The sequence below is a fragment of the Urtica dioica genome, chromosome 7 (assembly GCF_054948205.1).
Source record: "Urtica dioica subsp. dioica isolate 48M chromosome 7, U.dioica_male_clone48M_v1_H2, whole genome shotgun sequence".
In the NCBI taxonomy this organism is placed as follows: domain Eukaryota; kingdom Viridiplantae; phylum Streptophyta; class Magnoliopsida; order Rosales; family Urticaceae; genus Urtica; species Urtica dioica.
Window position 1 is genome coordinate 46,510,503 of NC_142762.1, and position 19,802 is coordinate 46,530,304.

At 33.8% G+C, this 19,802-nt stretch overlaps 1 protein-coding gene, 1 long non-coding RNA gene and 2 pseudogenes across 3 annotated transcripts; 3 read left to right on the forward strand and 1 right to left on the reverse strand.

Annotated features, from left to right (window-relative positions):
- Positions 1–1,220: 1,220 nt before the first annotated feature.
- LOC149392234 (cytochrome P450 82A3 pseudogene) lies at positions 1,221–3,349 on the forward strand (annotated as a pseudogene). The gene is made up of 2 exons (XR_016300168.1): positions 1,221–2,330; positions 3,211–3,349. The product of XR_016300168.1 is annotated as a cytochrome P450 82A3 pseudogene (transcript).
- A 72-nt stretch (positions 3,350–3,421) lies between these two features.
- LOC149392235 (uncharacterized) lies at positions 3,422–4,476 on the reverse strand. Its single transcript, XR_016300182.1, has 5 exons — positions 4,346–4,476; positions 4,096–4,203; positions 3,832–4,010; positions 3,672–3,720; positions 3,422–3,604 (listed from the first exon to the last, which is right to left on the reverse strand). It is a non-coding gene; the product is annotated as an uncharacterized LOC149392235 (long non-coding RNA).
- Positions 4,477–12,318: 7,842 nt separating this feature from the next.
- On the forward strand, positions 12,319–15,775 carry LOC149392236 (cytochrome P450 CYP82D47-like). Its single transcript, XM_089620318.1, has 2 exons — positions 12,319–13,294; positions 15,001–15,775. Exons 1-2 carry the CDS (start codon positions 12,320–12,322, stop codon positions 15,628–15,630), a joined length of 1,605 nt encoding a protein of 534 aa, XP_089476444.1. The 5' UTR covers position 12,319; the 3' UTR covers positions 15,631–15,775.
- Positions 15,776–17,163: 1,388 nt separating this feature from the next.
- LOC149392237 (strychnine-10-hydroxylase pseudogene) lies at positions 17,164–17,754 on the forward strand (annotated as a pseudogene).
- The last annotated feature ends 2,048 nt before the right edge of the window (positions 17,755–19,802 follow it).

Below are 19,802 nucleotides of genomic sequence, written 5' to 3' on the forward strand. Positions count from 1 at the left end.
TTGACTGTTGGTATATTCTAGAATCCTTTTGAATTATGTGCAGATGATTTTTGCATATTTTAAAATGAATAATTCTTAAATAGCGTTATAGATAACGAGGTTTTCTTCTCCTTTTTTGTTTTCCTTATCCTTACAAGTTAGAAGACGTAATTAGGAGACGTCATGAAGATCGACTTATATGACCATGGACTAGGTACGTCATGGAGATGGACTTACCTGCTCGATAAAAAAATAAGGATAAGTTTGTATGCCTAAGCTTACAGCAGATTTTACTCCTGATTTGACAGTGCATGAGTAAATAATTGATGAAAAACAACATATTTCAGCGGTGGAAGTGCTAGATGTATTGATGTTTTATAATGTGTTTGACCAACTTTGAAATACTAGCGGTGCATATATATGTTTATCGATTAGGTAGCTAGTTTTGTCTTATACGCCTCGTATAAGTCAATATTTTGAACATTTTTTTTTAATTTCATTCATACGTAATAAATAATCAATTGTATATGGATACTTAACTCGGTACTCAAGTGTTTTTGTTTGCTTGCTAACCAAGAAACGTGAGACTCCCAGAGTCTTTTTTTTCCCTTATAAATATATCACAACATGTAACAAATGTAACGCAAGATCATATTTATTTGAACATGTAACAAATAATTTGAAGTCTCCAAAATACCCTTAATAGATTAAATATTTATTTACCATGTTATTAAAAAAATCAAAATCCCTCTTTATAAAAAAAAATCCTTAACTTTTTATGAAGAAATTTTTTTAATTTAATTTTTTTGTATATAGAATAGAAAATAAAACATTATTTCATTAAGGGTATTTTGGGGAGTTCAAATTTTTTTTTTTTGTAAAAAATAAACGAAAATGGTGATATTTGTAATATAGCATTTTTTAGGAGACGTATATGTCATTTATATTAAATTGAAGGGATATGTCTGATATTTCTATAAATTGAAAGGATAAATCTCGTATTTCGATTAAACACGAGGAATACTCTTGATATTTTCTCATAAGAATATGATATATGACACATACGTCAAATAGTATAAGCATATATTGTATTTCTCATACCTTAACCCTATTGGTACCTAGGGTGGAAATGTCGGAGGAATAAAATACAGATGATTATGATCTAGAGTCAAACACGGTTTTGGTCGAAATTATCTGTCAAGTAAAAAATTGATAGAAGTTAATTTTAACTAGTTTAAAAAATAAAACCATTAAGCCCAGGCAATAAATTAGGGTTTTTTCCATGTATTTCACAGAATTTGATAGCTGGGGGTACAGACACAACAACAGTAACCCTAACATGGGCCATATCACTCTTGCTAAACAACCGCGACGCACTGAAAAAGGCTCAAGACGAACTCGATCGCTGTGTCGGCAAGAACAGAGTCGTTGATGTCTCAGATGTTACCGAGCTTCCGTACATCCAAGCAATAGTCAAAGAGACTCTACGACTATACCCCGCGGCCCCACTTTCGGGGCCCCACATGGTCACAAAAGACTGCACCATCGGCGGCTACCATGCCCCTAAAGGCACTCGGGTCATCACCAACCTCTGGAAGATCCAAACAGACCCGGCTCAGTGGCCCGATCAGCCTCTCGAATTCAAGCCCGAGAGGTTTCTCACAGCCACCCACAGAGACGTCGACGTTCGGGGTCACAGTTTCGAGCTGATTCCGTTCGGCAGCGGAAGAAGATCTTGTCCGGGCATTTCCTTTGCACTCCAGTTTGTGAGCTTCACGCTGGCTAGGCTTCTCCAAGGGTTTGACATCTCAACCCCGCAAAACTACAGCGTTGATATGACGGAGGGTTTTGGGCTCACCAATCTCAAAGTGACTCCGCTTGATGTTCTCGTCAAGCCTCGCTTGCCTGCTGAGCTTTATGCATAATAATAATAATAATAATAATAATAATAATAATAATAATAATAATAATAATAATAATAATAATAATAATAATGTATCGTATGCATTTGGCTGTATGATTTTGCACTAGTAAAAGCGTATCGTAAGTTTTGATTTCCTTGTTGGTAGGAGTGGAACATATCGTTGTCTGTAATAAATAGTTATGGAAAAGAATTGTGTTGTTAACTCGTTGTAGGTGTTGTTTTCTTGTTCTTGTTTTGGAGAACTTTTACCATTATATAATTGAGTTCAAAAAGCGACTAGTTTAGAAACAACTAATTGATTCTTAGTTCATCATAAAGAATTATCTTGCTGCATCCGCTGCAGGTGAGACGCTTACTGTTGGGCCAATTTCAACCACAGAACTTACGAAAAAAAAGGAGATGTTTTAATTATTGGAATGTCTTTAAGGTTAGCTTTTCTATTTATATCCAATTTACTCTTCAAACTTACACTTTTTGGTTGTAGATGTTTGTGACCACCGTTGTCCTCAGAATGGTTGCCGCTTAGCTTTACCATTCTCTATCGCATTATAAAAGGACGTAGAATTTATAGATGTTTGTGATCACCGTATTGAAAAATGACGTGACTTTGTGAATTTCTAGTAGATTTGATCCAACTAGCCAGACAAAACTTTTTCTGACCGCCTTTGCTTTTTTTTTTCTTTTCTTTTCCTTTTCTTTTTAAATATATTACGTGTATTCGGATTTTGCTCTGAATATCTTTTTAAGTAATTAAGCTAACTTGTTAAATAGTGAATCTTTCATGAATTACAAATAAATAAATATTTGAATAATATAGACAATTTGAATATTTTATATATATTCTTTTATGTATTTACGTAAATTTAGCAATATTAATAATTATAAATAACAAAAATTTGCTCTATAATAATTTTATTATATTTATAACACTACATTTCTAGTTAATCCTTTTAAAAATTTCCTTAGCCTTTTTATTACTTTATTATTTAATTCAATTGTACTTTGAGATAAGGACTCTATAAAAAGTCTTGTATCATTTTTTTTTTGAGAAATAAAAATTAAAGGCGGTTGCCTTTGTTTGTGTTTCTTGTAATCTAGCGTAACTATCCGAGTCTTTTTCATATACATAAACATATTAAAACACGCAACTAAAGTGAAACATCAGAGCAGATCATATCTAAAGAATTAAACAAACATTAGCTGCAATAAGCTACCTTGTAGTGCAGTATTATAAGCTTTTTAATGGTATTCCTACCTTGTAGAGCAGTATTCTTTGTGATATCCTATTATTGTTAATGTTTTAGTAGGAAGTGGCTGGTTTTTCCGAGGATAAAGTTACACCCCCTGAGGCCTCTGGAGGATGGCCTAAATCTGGCCATCTTTTCTTGCTCAAAGGCCCAACACCTTCCCATAAAACCCTAGGCGCGCTTGCGGATAAGTACGGCCCGATATTCTCAATCCGAATCGGGTCCCTCCGAGGCCTCGTGATAAGCAGCTCAGAGATGGCCAAACAATGCTTCACGGCCTGACTTGATCTCCGGGAAGCATTTCGCCTACGACACCGCCATGTTCGGTTTCGCGCCCTACGGCCCTTTTTGGCGGGAGATTCGAAAGATCTCCACCGTCGAATTGCTCTTGAACCACCGGCTCGAGATGCTCAAACACGTTAGGGTCTCCGAGGTGGAGAGTTTCTTGAAGGACCTGCACAAACAATATGCACTAATGAATCAAGCCACGAGCGGTGGAGATGAAGCAGTGGCTTTCGGACCTGACTCTCAACGTTGTCCTCAGAAAGGTTGCGGTAAGCGCTACGTACTCTACGTGTGACGATCACGAGGTGAAAGAATCGAGAACGGTAAAGAATGCGATAAGGGAGTTCTTTAGGCTTCAAACTGACACTGGTGTTGAAATCAAATAAAGAAACATACCTGTATAACCAGAAACACCACACGCCACTATGTATTTCGCAAGTAACATGACTGAAGAATTGCATTTTTAATGCTTAACTGTCACACATCATTATCAATATATGAAGGAAGCAGCTGCGAATTTGCATTTAAAATTCTAATGTCCTTCTCAGAAACAGGACACTCAATCACACCACACCCTGTATAGGTTAAAAAGAAATAGAAATGGTCATCGGTCTAATAAGACTGAGAAATAATACAAATATACCACAAGAGAGACCTTGCCTTGATTTTGTGCAAGAGTTCAAGATCAATACCCAGCAAGCAGAGGGGACAGCCCTCGTCTTTAAATCAATTTCACCATCTAGAGCAGAGCCCCGAGGGATCAGATGTCTGCAATTGTAAGTTGTATAATTGGATTTAAAAAATTTCCTTGGATGAGGAAGAAATGACTGAGCTATACACCTCTACATAGCAGAGGCCATGTAGATCATATGTTTTTATGAAAATCATTACTTCGTGAATTCCAACCTACTCGACCGAAAGGTACATCCACTTGATGTTGCGTACACAAGACCCTTGACGGGGAATAGAAAGCATTCCATAGACCTCTTTGTAGCAAAAACTTTGCAAGTAAATAGCAGTTTGCTTCAAGCCTACAAAAATATAGATCGAAAATAAGAGAGCAATAATCAATGAAATTTAAATCAGACCAAAAATGTATATAACCCAGGGAAAGAAGAAGCAGACCCTTGTGAGAATTCTTGAGAAGGGAACCGAGTAACACTACCACATTTACAGAATTTCGTAACTTGATACATGACTCTTCAACGTATTTGTGTTCTCGATCATTGGCGCTACCTTCCCTTGAAGAATGATGTACTCTAATAGTAGATTTTGGATTATATCTGTTGACCGTTGAGCAATCACCTGGTGGTATATACTTGGATTAGCGGAAATCAGCCCACCAATTTGGCAAGAACAGTAAAGTTCCTCTGATGCTTTAGAAATGAACCATTTTTATCGCATTCCTGAGTTCTTGGAAGAGAAAGCGAAGAACAACTGGAAGAAGATTTGAAAAACTGAAAAAATGATTTGATTGAGCTGAAAGAAAGAACGAACAAAACAGTATATAAACCTTCTCAGCTGATTTTACATCCACGTAGGCAATCAGACTGAGAGACATAAAAAACTACAAGTCATTTCAAGATAAACGACAACAACTTAATACTCCTAATCTTAATACTCCCCCTCAAGACGGCGCGTAGATATTGCGAAGAGCCATCTTGCCCAGAAGAGAATTCAGACTCGGATCTTTCATGTGGAGACGAATTGTTGGAACTGGTGAGCTTGTTTGAGAGCAGCTCAATGAGCTGGTGACACTGATCATCTGTCAGGGCATTGATGGAGCCACTTCGATTTTCTGATTTGCCTTCTCCCGCGCTTGATTGATTCTTGGACTTCGGTGTGTATCCTGGCGGATATCCATGAATCCTAAAACACTTATCCACGGTGTGTCCAAGAATCTTACAGTGCGTGCAGTAGGGCCGAACTTTCTTGTTGGCTTTCTTGGCGTTGGAGTCATCTTTCACAGCCATGGCCATCATGTTGGATTGATCTGTGTGCTGTGAATTTATGCCAACCTCTCGATGGTTTTCCTCTTGGGTGATAAGTGAAAACACCTTGTTAATTGGCGGAATAGGATCCATGAGGAGCACTTGGCTCCTAGTGTTGGCGAGAGTGTCGTTCAATCCCATGAGAAAGATCATGACGTAGACATTTTCATTGAAGGCATCAAGGTTCTTGATCGCTCCACACGTACATTTTCCGCAAGAGCAGCTAGGCTTGAAACTTTGAAATTCCTCCCATAGTGCTTTGATGTGAGTGAAGTGAGCCGTGACCGATCTCGAATCATGCACGGTGTTGACCAATTCGCGAAGCGTCTTGAAGATCCTTGGTCCGTTGCGAGGTTCGAAGCGTTCTTGAAGATCCTTCCAAATGGCGGCCGCGGAATCCCCAAATTGGATGCTCGAAACGATTTCTTTAGTCACAGAGTTAAGGATCCATGAGACGACGATATTGTTACACCTATTCCACGAGTTGAATCTTGCATCTTCTGGCGGAGGTTTCCGATGCGTTCCGTCAACAAATCCCAACTTGTTCTTGACGCTGAGAGCGATTAGCATCGATCGAATCCAACCAGGATAGTTGTCGCCGGTGAGTAATTGTGGAACGAGAACAGCACCTGGATTATCGCCGTGATGTAGGTAAAAAGGATTTTCCACCGGATCGGCGATTTGCTCTGTTTTCGCAACAATCCCTGAATGTTCTTGGTTCGATTCCATGGTCGCTTATCGAAAGAAAAACGATCTGGATCGAAGAGTCAAGAGAAAAGAGTGATCAATCAGCGGAAATAGATCGCTCTGATATCATATCGCATTCCTGAGTTCTTGGAAGAGAAAGCGAAGAACAACAGGAAGAAGATTTGAAAAACTGAAAAAATGATTTGATTGAGCTGAAAGAAAGAACGAACAAAACAGTATATAAACCTTCTCAGCTGATTTTACATCCACGTAGGCAATCAGACTGAGAGACATAAAAAACTACAAGTCGTTTCAAGATAAACGACAACAACTTAATACTCCTAATCTTAATAATTTTTTATCAGATAGTTTTTCGAAATTGGAGTAAAAGAAAATCGACATGTCTTACCAGTACACTGTAGCACAGAGTAGCTTCCATCATCTTCTTAATTGCAGTCATCTTCTCAATCTCCTTGAGAATCTGGATATCGAAACCACACCATCTCTCGTTATCATCTTCTACTCCGATTTTTTTAGGAATTTATATGTATCTCCTTGGTTGTAACACCTATTAGGTCATCATGGTCTAATTGAGATGCCACTTTCGTTTCAGAAACGAGAGTTGAGTAAAACCAGCCTCAATCTCAAAACAGTCACAACAAAGAAAGCCATTATCACAAATATACAGTGTATTTTAGTTAGCGAGAGATAGTGCATCAGCAGTGGCATAATCCTATCCCAAATCTTCAAGCTGACCCGACACAAATCACATATTAATCAACAATGAAGGAATGACAAATGACAAAGTACCTCCTCGTAAAGTTCTGTTTCCATGGAAAAGCGGTACATCGAGGAAGCCTATAATCTCAAAACACCCCTTACATTTATCACAATCATGGTGGAGAATCGACTTGTACCATGAACTTTGAAAAAAAAAAAGAGAGTACATATTCGTACAGACGACAATTGCTTCGATACTTCAGTCCGGACCATATTCATCTCAAACAATAAAATAACTCACAGGTAATCAAATGGCCTCGGATTCACGCAATCCATTATTTATCAACGATCTTCTTCAACCCAGATTTAGACAGCGGTGTCTGTCGAAACCCTAAATCGCCGGCCATTGTTTTCAACCGAGAATAAGTTACTATTTTGCTAATAGATTTTTTCCAATTCGCTATTTTGTTACTAGATTCGTAATAAGTTATATTTATCAACCAAATGTTCAACAATTATTAAGAGTATTTTAAACAAAAAGTATGAACGAATCTTAGATTTCTCAAAATTCAAAAGTCAACGAAATTTTGTCGACATTCCGGTCTCAAGATCTCGTCCAAAGCGACATTCAGCTCCAATCATTACATATGTCAAGGATTGGGATCAGTTGGCTAATTTTGTCATCGAGCATTCCAAAGCTCACATTGTTGATGCGAGCATAGTACGTAAGTTTTTGGGATTATTCTAGTAGTATGACTAGGTTGTATTGTTTTCCCGTTACCTAATCTTATGTTTTTTTTTCTCGATTTTTATGACAAATGATTTTAATCAAAATACTAAATTACCCCTATCAAATATTTTACTCTTCTATTTTTTTCATATTTGTCGTATTTTTCTCGTTTTCTCTCTCCACGTATTTGTTTATAATTTTTAATTGCAATTAATAACCCTAAATAATTTATTGATAAATATTAACGGTTATTAACTACATGGTTTAAGAAGAAAAGTTAGAAACCCATAAATTCATTAACACTTATTAATTATAAGCAATTAAAATGATTTTTGTTTAAAATAAGAATTAAGATCATTACTACTATTAAAGTTCCACTGCGATTAGAGGATTTGTGGTGTGTTTTTTTTTTAGAGAAGATGATAATTTTACTTTAGTTTATCTTTTGCATTTAAGTTTCTAAGCCTTGTTGATGACTTAGTCATTTATTGGGTTCTTAGTTCGAGGTTTTGTTGAACTTTTGGCAGTGCAAACACTCCAATTCTATAATCGAATCATTGTTGTTTTGAGATATCATTTTATCTTGTTAAGAGATGTAAAATATTTTTACTCTTGAATTTCATACCCATTATCTATTAAAAGCCCGGGTAACTTTTATATTTATATATATAAAAAAAAAGATCATCACTATTATTATTAAGCTGTAAAGTCTTAACAATAACTTGGTCTCACAGAATAAAAATATGTTAACAATATCTAAAAAATAAAATATGTTAGCAATAAATATATATATATATATATATATATATATATTTAATAAATTTTACATGTTTTATATATATGTCGAAATCAATTTAATATGAGAATCTCACGCATACCTCGTTTGATGGTCCTGAGTTCAAGTCTCATAGACTGCAGAAATACATGCCCTTTAGAATTTATCATAAATTATGCAATATTGGTCAATAGTGGCACATGCGCTTGCATTGTTAATATATCTTATAATATTGGACTTTTTTATATATATAAATAGTAATCTTATAAATATTATATTATTTTTTTCTATATCAACAATATCAAATTAATTTATAATAATATTAAATATTATGTTAATATCACAAAAGTAATAAATAAATAAAAATCACCTTGAAAAAACAAACATGTCTTATTCATAGGTTTTACATTAACATTATTTTTCATGAGTAAACTTAAATGCTAAAAATAAATTAAAGCAAAAAAATAAAGAATAATACTTTTGTTCAAGTAATTTAAATTTGTGTTTTATATGATTATGCATGCACTTTTATTTTTTTTTGTCTATAATATCGTGTGTGTTAAGTTTAATTTTTATTCGGAATATATTTGTATGTTTATTAGTGTAATTTGTGTGGTATTGTATTTAGTGTGTATTGTGTTTCATTAATGTTTATGTACTTTTTTAATGTTATATTATTTACCCTTTTTTAATTAATGATATGTAATTTATTTTTATAAATTATTTAAATTACGGTCAAAATAAAAAAGGATGTATTTGCAAATAAGAATTGTGTTACACCAATTTGGTGTTGATGAATAGTTTCACATTAAATTTGGTGTGAAATTATTTATTACATCAAATTTTACATTAATTTGATGTAATTTAATGTGGGTTGGAATGATCTTCATATTAAATGTGTCACTTCTCATGCTAATTTGACTTGAGTTTGAGATGAGCTAAGAGAATTATAAACTTTAGTTATAAATTCTAAATATTAATTATAAAAATGATAATGTGGTTAGTTTTTTTTATTATTATTATTTTTTTTTAGTGACAAGGATAAGCGGTTCCCACAATTTGCTATGAGCCTATAAGGTAGAGCCATCTCAACCGAAGCTCCTACCACATGGACACTCCACTGTGTGTATATACTATATACTATATATCCACTTGAAAACTCGCTGAAGAGCTTGGGACCCACAATCCACATGTCAACATGCTGCGTAATTTGTTTGTGTGTGCGACTTGATGCAGAGACAGTCAAAACAAGAAAAAGGATTAAATAATAAGACAAAGTAGCGGGTCCCACTTAGTTTTGCTTTTTGTTTTTTTTTGCTGTGTCACACAGAGTAACTGGTCATACCTGCTTCCTCTGTGTTTTTTGCCACGTTTTAGCTGGGTAACTTTGACCAGTTTTTTGAATATTTTTTCTTAAAAAAAAACATTCGGATGATGTGTCGTGTGAACAATTCGAGTTCTAAATTGTTGTTACGTTATATGTTGGCTTTATTTTTTAGTGTAAGTCGTATGGAAAGATGTCGGTCTTCATGCTTTACCTGGTAAGACATCATTCCTCCTGTGCGCAGACAATATTTCTGGCAAGTTTCCGGTTTTGCCAGATTGCCTCGCTGGTGACTTTACTGCGTGATATTCTTGCGAGAATGGGTAAGGAAACCCTAGATACACTTCCAGGTAATTGTACAGCTGCTATAAAAGCCCTGCTACCCCCTTAGCAGTCTTGACGCTTTATCAAAATACTTAGAGCTCCTAGACGTGCAAGACCGGCGGATTGGGAGGCTTTGTGTTTTGATAAGAGCGGTGTCATTCACCAAATACTATTCCAGAAAGATTTTGTGTTGTAATCATATAAGACCTTGCTTGTACTATTGACAACTATATAGTGAAATCATTTTCACTGACAGAGTGCCCCCAGACGTAGGTGATGTTGCACCGAACTGGGTAATCATATTGTGTGTCGTTTATTTGTCGCACTGTTTGTTGATTATCCATTATCTGTGTTCAAGCAAGTTGTCGGACACATTGTGTGCGACATCTTACCTTTGTGACTAATCAGAATTTCATAAATAATCCATTTATGTATTACGTAAATTTGATAATGTTAATAAAAATGCATGACTATTTACTTACAGTAAACTAAAAATTGAGTACATAAAATTTTATTATGTTTACAAAATGCATGAAAATTTTATTATGTTTATAAGACTATAAATATATAACTATATATATATATTAGTAAATTTGGCCATGCAAATTTTTTGGCATAAAAATAGATAAATATTTTATACCTTAAATTATACAAATGTTGTGTGATTTGCTGGATTGAAATTTTAAATTTAATGGTAGTGACGTTGTCAATTAAAAATATATATAGTTGAGCTATGATATATATAGTTATATGGGCTAGTTCAAAATTTTCTATTCTATGGATAAAATTAAATTAATTCAAAGTTCTACATGTGCAATCTACGTTCTTCTCTCGCCATTTCATTCTATTTCCCTAGCATGGTTTGGAGTGAGGAAAAAATGAGTGGATGAATTAAATATGATGGAAGAGAAATAAAAGAGAAATTTAAAAAATTGATTGGTATAATATGAGAGATTATACTCCATCATATGTTGTTTGATAAACAAAAAGTAGAGAGAGGAATGATAAATACCTATTGTATTAAAATTACTTTATCATCATTATTGTTACATAGTAGTAATATTTTAATAACTGCTATATTTGAAAATTAGGGAGTTTTAGATTTCCATCATTCCTAACCCATCCAAATAAGATGGGGTTAATTTTGATGGGCCTTAGAAAATCAATCCCTCCTAATCTCTTCCTCTTGATTTTCCCTCCTCTCTATACGAGACAACAAATATATGTTAATCTATCCACCCTATGTCCCTTTTACCAAACGGCCTTAACCCAACATAGATTTATGATTTTTTTTCTCAAATCTTTCCTTAAATTTTCATTATAATTCACTCAAATTTTCATTTGTTAGGTTCCAAACCTAAAGTCTTAGTAATATTTCTATGGCGAATGATTAAAGTCTAAGCAACTTTCAAATCTGTATTGCTGCTGTTGAGAAGACAATTTCAAATAAGTTATAATTTCTATAGCTAATGATTGAAGTCTAAGTAACTTTCAAATGTGTACTACTAACAAGTTAATTACAAGTCAAAATTTGGATGCTATAATGTGTCCGAGTCTGAGAGTAACTCTCAAATGTGTACATACTGTTTTACTAACTTGAAGTGTGGCTACAAATGCAGATGGCCCTACTTATCGTCCAGTCCACATAAAAACGACGGACGACATATGCTTTAAAGGATCAAATAAACCACAGCAAGAAAATCTAAATCTGAGCGCTCAAAGCCACATGTCAATATATCTTCAACGATTTCTTAACCCTAGTTCCGCACCGGCCAGATTTAACTTGCAACTTTTTTTGTCCCACTTTTCATGCTTTTTCCAACTCATTTCAGTTTCTATTTTATATTTATTCACAAATGACAATGAGCTGTATCTTCTTGATTCATATAAACATCACATAGTTTATAAACCGTTTTAGTTGATCGAGTTACTAATTATCTTAAGTACAAGAATAATCTGACAATTAATATAAATATAAGCTTATTAATCATCTATTACTGATTCCGTTTCTGATTTGATAAGCGTATACTAAGTAATAAGTCTACTACTATGTTATATACTAGTTCAAGAGTCGATATCGTATTAATCTAATATACCGTTTATGTCCCCTTAATAATATTAGTACACTTAAACTACTATTCTAAGTTTGTATCTCCATTATTGAACGTCTCTTCTAGGTTTTTGTTTGATAGCTCATAGCTAGGCAGAGAAGACAATTTGAACAGCTCATCTAGGTTGTTCGATAGCAGGCTGCGACGTATCTATATCTATTATAAATACAGCCTGTAACGAAATAAATCCGAATATATCCCCTCTACAGTTATCTTATAATTATGGCTTCTTCACTGCTTCATTATGATCTAAGATCATCAGTGATGATTCTGCCATTTACTATAGCACTGTTAGTAATATCCTATTATTATTGTATCAATAGAAAGTGGGTGGTTCAAAAGGGAAAAGCTACACCCCCAGAGGCCTCTGGAGGTTGGCCAATATTTGGCCATATTTTCTTGCTAAAAGGCCCAACGCCTTCCCACAAAACCCTAGGCGCGCTTGCGGATAAGTACGGCCCGATCTTCTCCATCCGAATCGGGTCCCACAAAGGCCTGGTGATAAGCAGCTCCGAGATTGCTAAGGAGTGTTTCACAACCAACGACTTGGCTTTGGCCTCGCGGCCGGACTTGATGGCCGCGAAGGTCATAGGCATGTTCGGGTTGTTGCCATATGGCCCGATTTGGCGCGAGATACGCAAGATCTCATCCGTCGAATTGTTCTCGAACCAACGGCTAGAGACGCTCAAACACGTCAGAGCCTCCGAGGTGGGTGTGTCCTTGAAGGAGCTCCACCAACACTGGACGGCAAATAAGAGCGATTCATCGAGCCGCGTCTCGGTGGATATGAAGCAGTGGCTTTGGAACCTGGCTCTCAACGTGATCCTCAGAATGGTTGCGGGTAAGCGCTACACTTTCACCGATGGCGGTAGCGACCATGCTTCGAGCGAATCGAGAATGGTTCGGAAGGCGATGAACGACTTCTTTAGTCTCGTTGGGCTATTTGTGCCCGGAGATGCGATTCCTTGGCTCGGGTGGTTGGATTTGGGAGGCTACGAGAAGGCCATGAAGAAAATAGCAAAGGATTTGGATCTTATCTTTAGTCAATGGCTTGAAGAGCACAAGCAGAGGAAAGAAGCCATGAGCGGTGTTGATGCTAGAAACGAGCTAGACTTCATGGATGTCATGCTTTCTGAGCTTGAGGGCTCTACCTTTGCTGAGTATGACAATGATACAATCATCAAATCAACAGTTTTGGTACGTACGCAACATAGATATCTTATCTACAGTCTCACTTTTTTACTTTTTTTTTTTTTTTTTTTTTTTTTGTGGTCGTCGGATAGTTGCTTTTTGGCTTTTGAACTTCTGTTTTTATGTATCATATTCATACCCATTTAGAGTATAATTTTAGACTTTTACGCCCTCAGGAAAAAATTCGTATATAAGTTAATTAAAAGAAAAAGTTGTAGAGACTTTTAAAACACTAAAGTATTTAATGCTTGTTTTAGTAATATAACTAATTATTTTATTGAAAACACTAGTTCTAACAACTGAGTTAGAAAAATTATGATTGTTTTTAAACAAAAAGTGGAAAATAAAAATAAGGAAAATAAAGTAAGGTGAAGATTTTTAATTGTATTAAATTAAATTTAGCAAAATTGTTGTCAATGATTTTTTAAAAATAACAAAAGGTAGGGAAAAAAACTCTTTTATTATTCAAAGTCTTTCAAAATACTGCATGTTTTTCTACCTATCAGATTTCTTAAAAGTATTATGGGAAAAAAAAAATTTAGTTAAATAAAAGGTGAAGTTAAATTTTGATAAAAAAAAAAAAGATATAGAGAAATAGAAATTAAAAAAGTTTTTTGTATTTATATTAATATAAAATCTACGTATAATATTAATACGACATAGTTTTTCAAATAATATATATATATATATATATAAACATATAATCCAAATGATGTATGTTATTGATATAGTATAATATAGTATTAGTAATTATGATTATAATGGGAAAAAAATTTAGTTAAATAAAAGTTGAAGTTAAATTTTGATAAAATAAAGAAAAAAAGATATAAAGAAATAGAAAGTAAAAAAAGTTTCTTATATTTATATTAATATAAAATCTATGTATAGTTTTTCAAATAATATATATATATATATATATATATATATATATATATAAACATATACATAATGTATGTTATTAATATAGTATTAGTAATTATGATTATAATATACATAAAAAAATTATACAAAATATGTTGATGAGAAAGGGAGGAAAAAAAATTTAAAGGATAAGGGTTGAAAAAAAAAAAATCAAAAGCCAAGGGTTGAAAAAAAAAAAATCAAATGCCAAGGGTCGAAAAAAAAAAAAAATTAAAGGACAAGGGTTGGAAAAAAAAAATCGCCAGGACAAGTGTTGGAAGAAGAAAAAAAATTCAAAGGCCAAGGGGCGAAAAAAAAAAAAAAAAACGTCACGTGCCGCCTCCTGGCAGCGTCATGTGGCGGCTCCAAGATGAAAGTTGAAGGAGAGGTGCTCCTTATTAACTATGTTATGGAAAATACAAATAAAGCTCCTTAAGATAGTTATATATAGTTGTACACGATTAAATATCAGTGACATTTGTTCTAGCTAAATAGTCATAAAAATTTATAATTTTAACTATTTTGTTAAAAACTTAACTATTTTACAAATCAATCGGTTTTGAAAATATATTTTGTACGATTTACATATTTAAAATAGATATAAACTTATAAAATGAAATTTTATTGAAAGTCTCAACACAATTATTTTAAAGAGGTTAAAATAAAGAAAAAGAAAAAAGTTCAAGAACACAAATTAAAAGAAAAGATTATAGATTAAAATATATTCGTTGTTTATCCCATAATATATTTACCAAATATGTTAACCTCAAACATGGTAATTAAGTGCATTTGAAGACAATAATATTTCACAGAATCTGATCGCTGGAGGTACAGACACGACCACGGTAACCCTAACATGGGCGCTATCACTACTACTCAACAACCGCGACGTGTTGAAAAAGGCCCAAGATGAACTCGACCGCCGATCCGAAAAGACCAGGGTCATTGACGAATCTGATATCGCCGATCTTCCGTACATTCAAGCAATAGTCAAAGAGACTCTCCGGCTGTACCCCCCGGCCCCACTCTCCGCGCCACACCTCGCCACGAAAGACTGCACTGTCGGCGGCTACCACGTGGCAAGAGGAACCCAGGTCCTCACAAACCTCTGGAAGATCCAAACCGACCCGATTTCGTGGCCCGAGCCTCTTGAGTTCAAGCCCGAGAGGTTTCTCACAACAAACCGTGACGTGGACATCAGGGGTCAACATTTTGAGATGATTCCCTTCGGAACCGGAAGAAGAGTCTGTCCGGGAATCTCGCTTGCTTTCCAATTGCTCAACTTAACGCTGGCTAGGGTTCTTCAAGGGTTTGACATCTCAACGCCGCAAAATGACAGCGTTGATATGACGGAGAGCTTTGGGCTCACCAATCTCAAAGCCACTCCGCTTAATGTTCTTGTCACCCCTCGTTTGCCTACCGAGTTGTATGGACAATCGTAAAATGTATCTTATACATAATAAATTATATATTTTACATTATTTATGATACATCTTTTTTTTATTGAAATTTATAGTAAATATCTTTCTCCATATTAGTGTTTGTTCGATGTGAAACTTTTGGACGTTTTGTAATTGTATTCCTATTCCATTGTACTTTTTTTTTTAAAGCTATTTACATTATTGTGTATCACACGTTGTTTTATGTTGTTTTATTTTTTTTGCAAGGCTTTTTCCGTTTTTTAAAGTTATTGTTGTTGTAGACTATTATTATTATTATTATTATTATTATTATTATTAGAGATTTGTAAGTAATAATTAGCTATATTTTAGGGGCAAATTATAGTCCAATTATCATTTTATTTAAGAGAATAGTCAATATTATAATAGGTTCCAATACTACCTTTCTAACTAATTTTTAAATCAACAATTAATCTTATTAATAATAATAGTTAATCTTATTAACAAGAGTAACAGTTAATCTTTAATCTTGTTATTAATCGTAACAAAAATAATAGTTAATATTATTGATCGTTAACAAGAACATCATTTAATATTATCAACTGTAAAAAGAACAACAGTTAATCTTATTAACCTTAACAAGAACAACAATTAGTTTTAATAATTGTAATAAAAATAAAATTTAAATTTTATTAATCGTAATAAGAACAATAATAGTTAATCATTTTAACAGTAACAAGAACAATCGTTAATCTTATTAACTGTAACAAAAATAATAGTTACTCTTATTAACCGTAACAATAATAACAGTTAGAATTTTATTAACGTAACAATAATAACAGTTAGAATTTTATTAATGTAACAATAATAACAGTTAGAATTTTATTAATGTAACAATAACAATGATTAATTTTATTAACGTAACAATAAGTATTATTTATGGTAACGATAACAATAATTAATCTTATTTGCAACACCAATAACAACAATAAATCTTATTTTCTATAACGATAATTAAGTACTAACTACTATGTTTTACTTATGTTCGGTTGTACTAAGATCATTAAACCACCATTATACTTCAATAAATCTTCATATATTGGGTCATTCCACTTTATCCCAGCAAACAAAATAACAATAACTATCATTAAATTTTAATCTAGTACGTGGAACAAATAAAACGAAGGTTCTGTCGTTTCATTTCTAAAAAAGAAATGAGACAAATAACCCCAAGGCTGAATCACAATTATTATAGGTTTTTAATAGTTTGGTTAGAATTTAAAAGGAGGTCTATTTGGGCTAAATATTAAGTTCACCTTTATTATTATTGTTGTTGTTTTTAGCTATCTCTTTTATTTTATTTTATATACCGAGATAAGTATTAAATAATATAATTTTATCTCGTTACATTTAATTTTTTCTATTATTTCCACCGTCCTTGAGCCAACGCAAGGACCAAACAAAACTCCATTATTAAATTATATCTTTAAAACAGGGACAGAAACTTGTCTATAGATGATCAGTATATAGTAGAGGATAATATTTTAAAGAATACTTTGCACAACTCAATAAACCATGAACACTCACACCGATAACCCTTATTCCAACATGGTTCCTTCTCTATCCACAACAGCACTCTTTGCTCTAAGTCTTTCACTGATAATAATCTACAGACTCCTATGGAAACCAAGATCTTCTGCCCGGAATCCAGAACCACCAAAAGCCGGCGGCGCGTGGCCTATCATCGGCCATCTTCCTCTGCTCGGAGGCTCGCAACCGCCTCACATAGCCTTGGGAAAACTGGCCGACAAGTACGGACCGATCTTCACCATCAAAATGGGTGTTCACAAAGCCCTAGTCGTAAGCGACTGGGAAATAGCCAAAGAGTGTTACACAGCGAACGACAAGGTCTTCGCTGACCGTCCAGAGGCCATCGCGGTAGAGCACATGGGCTACAACTACGCCATGTTCGGGTTCAGCCCTTACGGTCCGTACTGGAGAAAGCTTCGCAAGATCGCCACGCAAGAGTTGCTCTCGAGCCACAGGCTCGGGATGTTTGACGGCGTTAGGGAGTCGGAGGTCGAGATATCTATCAGAGCCATGCACAAACGGTGGTCCGAGAGCATGGACGGCCTAAACATTATGCATGTGAGACAATTGCTTTAGGCCCCTAATGTGACGACCCGACTTTTCGGACAGTCTTACTTTACTTACTTATTTTACTTATCAAAATTATGTATGAAAAATATGAGGATTTTTTTTTCTATCATATAATACCTTTACGAAACCGTAATCTGGAAATTCGCGGATTCTATTTTTCTTTTCTTCAAATACATATATTCTAAAATACCATAAAACAATAAAACCATACTAGTCCTTATAAAAATAATTTGGTCAACAGTATAACAAAATAAGTGAATAAAAACTAAACTTTAAGCTTTGATCATGATAAATATTTGACTTGAAAATATTTTGACATTTACTTGAAAAATGGTATTTTAATACCAACTTAATAGAAAATAAATTATAATAAATTCGTTAATCAAGCTAAGAATAAAATGATACAATACTATAACATACTACTTAATCTATATTAAAACTTTATTTTAGAAAATTATATTAAATCTAATTTATCTTATGTTTAGCGGAAGTCTTTCTTACGTAGTTGCAACCATAACCCGATCCTCTTGCTATCGATGCCGCTGGTCCATACTCATCACTTAGCAGTAAATTGTTTACCTACAGCACATACGTAAAATTTTCGTGGAAATGAGCTATCGCTCAGCGAGAACAATATAAAACTCACAAAACAAGATGAGTGATGCAATGCATGAACAGGTTATTAGTATTTTCATTCTAAAGGTGAAATGGTCTTTCTTAACGTAAATCTTATCATATTTTATTCGGGGCTCCCCTAGAGTAGTCGTACCAATTTCAGTGTACACTTTGGAAACAAAGATATGGGGTTGCAAGGTCCCATACTTTGCTCCATCTTATAAACTTATAACATATGAGAAATTTCCCCATTTGGGCCCGTAAGTCGGCTCGGGAAATTCTCCTTGTAGACCTCCGTAACTCGAGGCGGTACGACTCTCTTACTTATCTTTTCACTTTGTTATTTAGGTGATATGCAAATATGACATGTAATATAAATAACCATCATACATAACATCAGACGTGACATGATCATAACTTAAAAAAAAAAATAACATGACATAGCTTACCAATATTGCATATGAAACATAACATAGGTCAACAAGAAAACATTAACTAGCTTCTCATACATCATACATAAATTTACTCAGCATAAAGACATGTGCAAACATCAACATACATAATGCCATATAAGTTTAAAAACATGTCATTATTACTCCATCATCATCATTTATCATATCATAACATATCATAAGCTAAAATTTATAAACGTCGACATGTAATCATCGCATAATATATATAACAACTCATAAATCATATCATCGTACTTAAGCATATCGTAACATGTATCACGTGGCTTATAACTATTAACAAAACCACATAATACTATCAAACAACCACGTCATGAATCGCAAAACTCATCATAATTTTATTTAAAACTAATATGTGCTGTAGTGAGATTGTTCTCACCTGAAGTTGAAAATTACGATATTTGATCGTGAACCGCTTAAATGCTCTACTCGGTTCAAAACCTCCGAAATGGTAAAAAGATTGCTCTCTAATTTTGTTAGATCACCAAAAACAAGAGAAAGGCTATTTGGTAAGTAGCATGTAGGGTTTTTATTTTTTTTCTTTCTTGTTTTCCTTATCAGAGATGAAAAATATGAAAACAAAGAGAAAGGGAGAGAGTTTTTGGTTGGAGAAAAAGTGACGAGAAAACTTCAGATTATTCTCTCATTTGTGATATTATTCAAAGTTTAAAAAATTTGAATAGATTGACTGATCGGTTGCGGGAAATTAGGGATCACTTCATGACTCCCATTAAGAATGAATTCAATCAATATTTATTGACGTAATATTGATACCTCTTCTACATAGCACGTATTGAATATATATAGGTAGTGAATTTTAAAACCAATTCTCTATAATCGTATAGTATAGAATTAGAAACCAAATCTTTGACTTTTCTTAACTTCAACATATACCTTTAATCTTCAAATAAAAACTATACATACATAGTTACACGTAATACATGCATATACTCACTGCATGCATATACA

What these genes read in the sequence shown, in the direction of transcription:
- LOC149392236 (XM_089620318.1), top strand. Translation starts at nt 12,320, where the DNA reads ATGGCTTCTTCACTGCTTCATTATGATCTAAGATCATCAGTGATGATT. An exon ending in TCATCAAATCAACAGTTTTG is followed by an intron (nt 13,295 to 15,000) that starts GTACGTACGCAA and finishes AATATTTCACAG; the next exon opens with AATCTGATCGCTGGAGGTAC.